The sequence below is a fragment of the Setaria viridis genome, chromosome 2 (assembly GCF_005286985.2).
Source record: "Setaria viridis chromosome 2, Setaria_viridis_v4.0, whole genome shotgun sequence".
NCBI classification, from domain to species: Eukaryota; Viridiplantae; Streptophyta; class Magnoliopsida; order Poales; family Poaceae; genus Setaria; species Setaria viridis.
The window spans coordinates 43,800,206-43,810,455 of NC_048264.2; the positions used below are offsets into that span (position 1 = coordinate 43,800,206).

The 10,250-nt window shown below is 52.5% G+C and overlaps 2 protein-coding genes across 2 annotated transcripts; one reads left to right on the forward strand and one right to left on the reverse strand.

Moving 5' to 3' along the window:
• Positions 1-996: 996 nt before the first annotated feature.
• Positions 997-5,225, forward strand: LOC117843782 (COBRA-like protein 1). The gene is made up of 6 exons (XM_034724495.2): positions 997-1,408; positions 2,757-2,836; positions 3,475-3,931; positions 4,082-4,241; positions 4,329-4,609; positions 4,703-5,225. The coding sequence occupies exons 1-6, from the start codon at positions 1,321-1,323 to the stop codon at positions 4,993-4,995; spliced, it is 1,359 nt and encodes a 452-aa protein (XP_034580386.1). The 5' UTR covers positions 997-1,320; the 3' UTR covers positions 4,996-5,225.
• Positions 5,226-7,658: 2,433 nt separating this feature from the next.
• Positions 7,659-10,088, reverse strand: LOC117843783 (COBRA-like protein 6). The gene is made up of 5 exons (XM_034724496.2): positions 9,630-10,088; positions 9,416-9,495; positions 8,857-9,313; positions 8,318-8,770; positions 7,659-8,198 (listed from the first exon to the last, which is right to left on the reverse strand). The coding sequence occupies exons 1-5, from the start codon at positions 9,685-9,687 to the stop codon at positions 7,906-7,908; spliced, it is 1,341 nt and encodes a 446-aa protein (XP_034580387.1). The 5' UTR covers positions 9,688-10,088; the 3' UTR covers positions 7,659-7,905.
• Positions 10,089-10,250: the final 162 nt, after the last annotated feature.

Genomic DNA, 10,250 nt, shown 5'->3' on the forward strand with positions numbered 1-10,250 from the left:
CTGTTGGCTGTCGCGCTCCCGAGGCCACGCTTTGCGTTCCGCCGCTGGTTGCTTCGCCGGCCGGCTCGCTCATGCTCATGGAGTCATGTGCCCTGCTCTGGCTGGCTGCCTGGCTGGACGCCTGGATCTTGGTTGTCATGAGACCCGCGTGCGCCGTGAGGCGGCGCGTTTCGTCCAGAAGCTTCCGGCCTCTCCTGCCGTGTTCCATACCGTGCCCGCCAAGCCAACCGAGATCAAAGCCCGGGTGCTGTGCTCCTACGGCCAATCTCCTCCTGTTCCGGCAGGCACATGCACACGGTCAGACAGCATGCGCCAATCCACGGAATAGGAACTGTCCAGCTGGAGCTGCCCCGGATGTATTTGGGGATAATTGGAAAACGAGGTCCAGATCAAGGCGGCGCTGTCCTGAACGTTTCTGACCCCGATTCATTTACCTGAAAATCTACTCATTCTGTAAGCCGCAGGCCGGCCAAAGAAAATGCAGGTAGCTATCGCGATATCCCGGGCGGATCGATATCTTAGTGCCCGGCCTGACCGTCACCAGGAAAAGATTACGCACGCCCAGCTCCAGCGGCCGGCGTTGTTAGTCTCCTACGGGAAAAGCGGCTTTTGTCACGGAAAAGTGATGGGTATTTTCGGAGTGAACGGAGCACTAGTGGTGAGAACCTACCGAGATGACAGGGATGGGTCCCTTTTGACACCATCGGATGATTAACCGCCAAGGAAACGAAGGCCTGAATTCAACCCCAACTGCAAATCGGACGCAGGTTTCAGCCAGGATGTGCCCAAAATTTATCGATTAACACTGCGAAAAAAATAGAATATGAGCGCAATTTTCACTTCTAGTATTTTCTAAAAACCCAGGTCGGAAACATAAAAGCGAAGGAGAGAGTGGGAGAAGGGGCAAAAAAGGAGAGGACACAGCTGGCAGTGGCAGTGATGGTTCTCTATCTAGAAGGGGTCTAGCTTTGTTGCAGTTTGCACTCCCCTAGAAGGAAAACAAAAGGGAAACCAGGAAAGCTTCCCATCCCGCACCCACAAGAATAGCTCAAACCTGTCTGCATGTCTGCATCCCCGGCCAGACACGGCGCGCCACAAGCCTCACATCGCCATCGCCATCGCCATCGCGTACTCCTATACTAGTGTAGGCGAGGAACCACAGGGGAGGAGAGAGGACAAAGCTCTGCTTCTCCCTCTGACCCACTCGTCGTTCCGAGCTCCTGTTGCCTTCCTCCGCACGGAGCAGACACGAGAGTGATCAGGGTTCAGGGCAGGGGCCTGCTGCTTCGTGCCTTCGTCCTAACCTCTGCGGGCCGGGCCATGGCGACACGGCGGCCGGCGTCCCTGCACCTGTGCGCCTCCGCCGCGCTGCTCGTCGTCGCCTTCTCCTTCCTGACGCATTCGGCAGGTCGGTACGCGCACCAGCCGCCGCACTTTGATTGATTGATGATCCTTGCAGGATTTGGTATCGGTTTCTTGTAGTTCTTGGATTCGTCATTCCTGCCCGCTCGCTCATGCAAATAAATGAGTGCTCTCTTTTTTTCGTTATTTTGCAATTTCTCGCGACCGCGCCGTACATACGCATTGACCACAATGAATCATCTGCTTTGTTTCTTGTGCGAAATGTCAAGCAGTTTTTAAACGTTGTGATCTTTTCGATAATCATTATTTGAATTTGTTTAGGGGCAGGGGGGGGGCGCATGTTCTCTTCTATCACGTATAATTTGATTTTACTTTTGCAACCACTATTTTCGTCATGATTAATGACAAACTCATATGTCTGATATTTAGCGACAATGGTGCTGGAACTCATAGGAGAGCTTTTTTTTTTAACTATGAATAAAGCTGGTGAGCAAGTACCTACATCCGTTATCATCTTAATCTCCTAGTAACCGCCACCCAAAACTATTGAAATTTTTTTGGCACGTCAATTAGCTTATACTAACTTAACCCTTAACAATCTAAATTGAGCCCTTCTAATTTTCAGGTGGGGAGGGGCAGGGCATATATGTCCTCTCCCATAAGTTAACATTTTGCTTTTTATACCTCTCGAGCCTTCTCTCCATTGGATTATATTGCTAAGGCATTTTCCTTGTAAGCCCGATTTCATGGAAAAAGTATGATATTTGGTTGTCTTGGTGCTTTTAGCAACTTCATAACAATAGTCTCTCCCATGATTATCGTTTGGCCAGTAAACAAACTTTACAGGAAATAGCGTTTGGGTTCATACTTTCTTAGATAACTGAGTGTGTGTGGTGTGTGTGTTTGTATGGCTATTTTGGCCTTTTTCCTTCTATCTTAATGCGATGGTACACAGTTCTCCTACGTATTCGAGAGAAAAAAATCAGCCTTGTGGGAAATGTCATGCTAAAAACATGATCTTCTTCCGGTTTTTCTTTAAAGGTGATCTTCTCTTGATATGTAAATGAAGCTTATAGTATGAACCAAGTATTATTTGCTCACCAATGTGAGCACTGAAATATTTGATTGTACACTTCATTCACTTCAGTATGCTACAACTTCAAAGATATCAATTTCTCTGACCAAGAACTCATGTTGCTTATGGCTGGTTGCTACTTGCAATTGGTTGGGGATCTTTGGTCCCCATGCTAAAAGCTTTTCTGCCTTCAATTTTTTGTGTGTTTCGTTATCATGACGGTTTTAACACGATTTCTTGTTTATGTGGTACCGTAACTATCTCCAATTTGGGGGTAGTAGTAACAAGTTTCATGAAACTTCCCTTTGGTCATCTGCAGACGCATACGATCCACTCGATCCGAATGGAAACATAACAATCAAGTGGGATGTAATGCAGTGGACTCCAGATGGCTACGTGGTGAGTAAACAATTACTGTGTTTGTAGCTACATTTTTTTACCATCCATTAAAATGAAGCCACTGCATGTTGCTATTGTTAAGAAAAGTCTGCATACACTTTCATAGATCTTTCATAAGCAGACATAAAAATTATTCCACAAGACCTTTGGTTTACTCCAATTACTGCATCTGTTGTCATATGCTGCTTTCCATGTCATTCTTTTGTGTCAGAAAACGATGTCTTTGAAATATTTCCAATCAGCCTGTCGTTGAGCAGTGCAGTACTTTTCTTGATACGCATACAATGTGCATAGCTGAATATTGTGAAGTGTTGTTGCAATCAAGGCTGAACATGAAGAATACCATTTTAAAACCTCGTTTTAAAAATATGTATACTGTCAATAGCTGTTCTGAATTGTTCCATTTGATTAATCTAATCAGATCTCAAACGTCATTACCCTTATACTTTTGTTGCATTTCCTGCTAGAACTGACCAATTCTTCCTAATTTCTTCGTATGCATTCCACACACCTCTTTTTGCATCAAATCCATTTCACGAAATTGAGATTTGACATGTCAAAAATCTTTTCTTTTTCTTGAGCAACCTCATTTCACAAGACCTGTCAATATCTCACATCCTGTGAAATCTTCTGTCCAGGCTGTTGTTTCACTTTACAATTACCAGCAGTATCGTCACATCCAAGCACCGGGATGGAAACTTGGGTGGGTTTGGGCAAAGAAGGAGATAATCTGGGCCATGACCGGTGGCCAAGCCACTGAGCAAGGCGATTGCTCCAAATTCAAAAGCAACATCCCCCATTGCTGCCGGAAGGATCCTGAGATTGTGGACCTGCTTCCTGGCACGCCTTATAACATGCAGATCGCCAACTGCTGCAAGGGAGGAGTCCTCACCGCATGGGCGCAGGACCCTGAAAATGCCGTGGCGTCGTTCCAAATCAGTGTTGGTCAGGCTGGGACTACCAACAGGACCGTCAAAGTGCCCAAAAATTTCACTCTGAAGGCTCCCGGTCCTGGATATACCTGTGGGCCTGCCAAACTAGTGAAACCTACTAAGTTCATATCGCAGGATGGGAGGAGATCAACCCAAGCACACAGTAAGATCTTGTTTCCATGTTCTAGTTGTTCTGCAAGGAAAATAATTTCATGAATAACTATCTAGTTATTTTTTTCAAAATTTATGATCCCTTCATTGTACCAACGCCTCCTTTTTTATCAGCAGTTGATCGTTTGTTTTCTTTGTGCAGTGACTTGGAACGTGACCTGTACATACTCACAATTTGTTGCTCAAAGATCTCCAACCTGCTGTGTTTCACTCTCGTCGTTTTACAACGACACTATTGTCAACTGCCCAACATGCTCTTGTGGCTGCCAGAATAACAGCACTGAACCTGGAAGCTGTGTAGAGTAAGTCGCACTGACAGAACAGAACATCAACATGTCGTTTTCATTTTGTTCAGTTATCTGAAGGTTAGATGCGCTGTTCTTCGACAGGGGTAATTCACCTTATCTGGCTTCTGTCGTGAACGATCCTAATAACAAGAACAACTTGGCACCTCTAGTCCAGTGCACTTCTCACATGTGCCCAATAAGAGTGCATTGGCATGTCAAAGTGAACTACAAGGAGTACTGGAGGGTCAAGATCACGGTGTCAAACTTCAACTACCGGATGAACTACTCGCAGTGGAACCTCGTCGCGCAACACCCCAATTTCGACAACCTGACTACCATTTTCAGCTTCAACTACAAATCTCTGAACCCCTACGGAGTAATAAGTGAGCACTGGCACTTCAATTCATCCCTGAAAACACACATGCTATTTGAAGTTCAATTTTTTTTTTCAGCCATTGACAATTCCTTTGTCGCAGACGACACCGCAATGTTGTGGGGCATCAAGTACTACAACGATCTGCTGATGACGGCCGGGCCCGACGGGAATGTTCAGTCTGAGCTTCTGTTCCGGAAGGAGCCCTCCACGTTCACCTTCCAGAAAGGCTGGGCGTTCCCAAGACGAGTCTACTTCAACGGCGACAACTGCGTGATGCCGCCGCCGGACGCGTACCCGTGGCTGCCCAACGCCTCTCCACGGCAGTCAGCTTCGCTTCTCCTCACATTCGTTGCCGTCTGGGCAGCATTGGCAGTCCTACTGGCCCATGCGTAGTGATGATGCACGTGCTTCACAGAAAGTTTTGACCTGATTGAATTGTATGTTGTTGCCTGCTGATCAGTGGGTTTCTCGCGGAGCTTTATACGGTGTCTCGAATGTGGAGCAGATCATATTCAAATGTACAGTTACGTATCAAGCATGTACATTTAACATTCTCAATACCTGTAAATTTTAGCAAAGACTGGCTAGCGAGAAATAAATTGTTTCCCTCGTCGGCCTGCAAAGTTTCGTGCTAAAAGTGCCACAAATTAAATGAAAAGTTACAATGAGGATTTGGCGTTCATATAGACGCGCGTCTATCTTATCTTCATCGTTCGCTTGTCTGGTTGGAGATACATGTGGTAACGTCCGTCAAGATATTACGCGAGCGTCTATTTACCGTGAGTAGTTGCGAGCAAAATGATGCTCCTCCATCTCTTTTGTCCTCGAGGCGTTGGACGTTCTCCTCGCCGTAGTTGCCGACCGGTAGTGGTCTTCACAAGGAGCGGCGCGACGGTGCTGGGAGGCAGCGAGGCAGTGGCGCTGCAGGCGGTCGGCGGCAGAGCGGCTCGCCCACGGCTGCTAGGCGCGGCACGCTGGTGACCTCATGGTGACGGCTCAAGCAGGAGGTGAGGCCACGACTCGTCCATGGCAGCGCACAGGCAAGCGTGCGGGGTGGCAACGAAGCCATGGTGCGGGCTGGCCTGCCAGCGGCACAGCGCTGGGCGTGGCAGGCAACGGTGAGGTGGGCTCAAGCCGTCGGAGGAGAGCTCGACGGGTCCAAATCGATGGAGCTCGCCGACGGAGGAGAGAAAGGCTGAGCTCACGTCACCGGAGAGGGAGGTGGCGAAGGCGTTGTCCCCTCGCCACATCAGGTGCATGAGCGCGGGTCCGATGTGCCGGGGCGGTGGGAGGGGGGCAAATCCACTAGGGCGCCACTAGATTGAGGCCGGAACAGCGAATCTGGGCAGCTGCAGGAGTACGAGGCCTGGCCATGCGGCCAATCTAAGCCACCACCGATCCTCCATGCGCAGATGCAGCATCTCCTTTCTCTTCCTTGTCCCCTCTGTCTGTTGGCTGCCGCTGCGGCAGGAGTATGGTGTGGCAGTCGAGATTGTGGAGGCCGTCCGAGGCAGGGGAGGGGCGAAGCCTAAAGGCCGCCGGCCATGCTGGGTTGCGTGGCTCGGGAAATGAGGAGCCGGATGGCACCTGCAAATTGGAATCCGTCCGGTACGTGGGAGGTTGGGAGCCTGGGACTAGGAGCAGGCGACGCTGGGTTCAGACGCCGGGTCACGCAGTTTGTTGCGTGTGCGAATCTTCAAGAGCCACGCAAACGATAGCTAGGACGTGCGAGCATACGGGCGCCGAATTATTTTCGGAAAAGTTATATTCAAGTTTAGAAGGTTGTGGATGCATATAAACAGTTGGCATATCCGTATATCCGTGTGTGCAAATATAACTTTGATACCGACGACAGAGAAAACCGTTCAGTTACCGGAGGCTCTAGTTCAAATCAGTGGCGATGCAATATCACTGGAGAAGAGATAAGCTAGCTGTATGGCTTAAGTTATCTGACATGTATGAGGTGCAGAATGTCTGGTGTGCATTAAAGAGTAGAGGCGAGGAGGCGCTGCCTACCATTCCAGTGCACTTGCACGTACTGTTGCGAGTACTGGAAAAGCCCCAATCAGAGAAGTTTGCAATTATTGAAGCAAAACAAATCCTGGATTTCAAAACACCGACTCGATGGTAGTGCCATTGGCAGACATGTGAGACCCCGTTTGGATACACAGTGCTAAACTTTCACTTTGGCACCAGCGCGGCTGCCGCTGCCCTCTCCTTGCATCGCCATTGCTAGTGTACTTGCCACTTGCATTGTCACTGCCATTCCCGACCTGGGTCCACGTGAGCGGCAGAGGTGCTGAGGATGAAGATGGGGGCAGATCTACACAGAAGCGGCGGACCTGGGGCGCGCGGTTGGGCAAAGGAAGAGCCAGGACGGAGCTCCCCGCGGCGGGAGGAAGCGGCCGATCGAGCGGGATGAGTCGACAAGGGAAGAAGAAGACAGCCAAGTTAAGGGGCCGTTTGCAAAATTCCAATCCGGGACAGGGGTCCATATGAAAATATTCGGATCGCGATTAATAATCGCGATCCAATTCATGGGGCTATCTGAAAATATTTGGATCGTGATCAGGGGTCTCCGTGAAAATATACCGGCACGCCGCCGCCGTCGCCGCCGGCGACCTACGATAGCCCTCCCGCGAAGCACCACCCCGCGCTCTCCTTCCTCAAATTCACACCGCGGACGCTGGCTCCGGCCTCGCGCGCGGGATCCGCTCAAGACCGTTCCTTCTCTGACGCAGCAGCGCCGGCGCGAGCCGGTGGTCTCAGACGGACGGGAAGCGCAGCGCCGCCCACCCGCAGTATACAGTTCGGCGGGCGAGCCGTTCAGCTTGCCCTCGCCGCCATAAGGACCCGCCGCCTCCGGGTATTCATCCCTACTCTGAACTCTAGGTGTGACCTTGCTCTGAACTCCGATCTGAAGGATGACTCTGCATTCTGTTACAGTTTTACTCTATCTTCAATTGTTTTTTTCGAAAAACTTGCTTCACCATACAATTATCAGCGATCCCATCGCATTCAGGCATCACTGCATCAGCATAGCTATATGGCTTAGCTTGACGTTAGATGCACATATTTCTCTTTCAAAATTATGCTCCTGCCCGTCCACTTAATGGAAGAAAAAACAAAACAAAAACTTGGAGTTTTTCAGTATGTTCAGAACATACAAACCAATCCTGAAACCCAAAACGTTGACTGTATCTACAGAGCAAAACATCATCTTTCTTTTTGTTCTCCCCATGCCGGCCGGTTCTAGCACTAGGTCGATCGATCTCCTGTGTTTTTCTCATCCGTTCTCATGTTTCATACCACGGCCAGCACCACGAACGCCGCGACGACGGCCGCCACCGCAGTGCCAAGCGACGCCGCGGTGGCCGGCAGCGCGGCGTTGGGCAGGTATGGGTAGGCGTCCGGCGGCGGCATCTGGCACTCGTCACCGTTGAAGTAGACCTTGCGCGGGAACGCCCAGCCCTGCCTGAAGGTGAAGGTGCTGGCGTCCTTGCGCATCAGCACCTCCGACTGCACGTTCCCGTACGGCCCCGCCTGCATCAGGTGGTCGTTGAAGTACTTGAGCCCGTAGAACATCGCCGTGTCATCTGATGACATCGCAAGAACAGACAACAAGGATCCCATCAAACTCATGTCCAAATCCTTCGTCAAAAAAAGTTCATGTCCAAGTCGAGTGCAGAGCAGAGAGAGAGAGAGAGTCACTTACTGATTGATCCGTAGGCGACGACGGGCTTGTAGTCGAAGCTGAAGACCTCGGTGATGTTGTCGAGGTTGGGGTGCTGCGCGACGAGCGTCCACTGGGTGTAGTTCATGCGGTAGTTGAAGTTGGTGATGGCGATCTTGGCGCGCCAGTACTCCTTGTAGTTGAGCTTGACGTGCCAGTGCACGCGCACGGGGCACATGTGCGTGGTGCACTGCAGCAGCGGCGCCTCCCTGTCCCGGTGCCCGCGCGCCGCCGCCGCGTGCCCGTGCTCGTGCTTCCCCGTCACCGCCAGCGGCCGCTTCGTGTCGCCCTGGACGCAGGTCTTGTGCTCGCAGCCGCAGGCGCACTTGGCGCACGGCACGATGGTGTCGTTGTAGAAGGAGGAGAAGGAGACGCAGCACGACGGGTACTTGGACGCCAGGTGCTGCGAGTAGGTGCACGTCACGTTCCACGTCACTGCAAGCGCACGTAGGCGTGTTCGTTAGGAACAACAGGAAGCCATGATTGCCATGTCAGAACTCGGAAGAAGAAAGAGAACGCACTGAGAGCTTGGGTCTTGCGGCGGCGGTCGGGGGTGAGGAAGACGGTGGAGGGGACGATCTTCCCGGGGCCGCAGGTGTAGCCGGGGCCGGGGCCGAGCAGGGTGAAGTTCTTGGGCACCTTGACGGTGCGGTTGGTGGTGCCGGCCTGGCCGACGCTGACCTGGAAGGCGGCGACGGCGGCGCCGGGGTCCTGGCCGTAGGCGCTGATGACGCCGCCCCGGCAGCAGTTGGCGATCTGCTGGTTGTAGGGCACGCCCGGGAGGAGGTCGACGACGGCCGGGGTGCGCTTGCAGCAGTGCGGGATGTTGCCTTTGAACTTGGAGCAGTCGCCCTGCTCCGTGGCCTGCGCGCCCACCATGGACCAGATCACCTCCTTCTTCGCCCACGTCCACCCCACCGTCCACCCCGGGGCCATGATCTGCCGGTACATCTGGAAGTTGTTGATCGTCACCACCGCCTGCATTGTTGCATCCACAACGTTGGTTAATTCGTCTGGTCATGTCATGTCGTGTCAGAGACTCGATCGGCCTCAGAACAGTGCGAGTGATCGAGTACTCACGACATAGCCGTCGGGCGTCCACGACATGATGTCCCATTTGATGGTAATGTTCCCGTTCGGGTCCAGCGGGTCGTAAGCCACTGCAAAGACAATAAGAATGGATTGACAGACGCGTGATGGGTCAGCTCGTTCAGTAATTCCAATTTTCAGCAGACAACACGAGCTGAGAGGGGAATGCACAAAGACCAGAGCAGAGGAGAGGTGACAAGCTGACCTGCGACGGAGAGCGCGGCGGCGAGGGCCAGGACCAGCACGGAGCACCGGGGCTCCATCGCTAGAGGATGCAAGACTCAATCTCAACGAGCGGGGAGCAAGCACCACGCAGCGACGACACTACACTAGCAGGGCGCGCGCATTGGGTGGGGGTGAGCAGCGGGCACGGGTCTTTAACGCAAAGAAAGCTCGGGTTCGGCAGGACGCTTGCTTGCTTGTCAGCCAACGGCGGCGCCGGCCGCGATGGCAAAGCGCCACCAACCTCGCCGCTCTGCTCTGCTCTGCCAACGTCGGTTGGGTTCCTTCACGGTAACTCATCGGCACGGCGCCCGTGACGCACGACGCGTACGCGCCCGGCTACTGGTGCTGCCTGGCTCCGGTCGCGGCGTGGCCTGCTGCCGCGTCGCTCTACCGGTGGTGGCAGAGCGCACGCGGGCTTGGGCTGGGTTGCTTGCGGACTGGTTCCTCCCTGCCCAAGCAACCACGGTTGGTGATCATACACATACTCATACTGCGAGTAGTGGGAGCAGGAGGGAAAGGGGGAGGCTGCAATGGCCATCGCAACCGCCGCGGCACGGGACGCCGATCGCGACGGCTAAACACCTGAGGCTTTGTTTGTGTG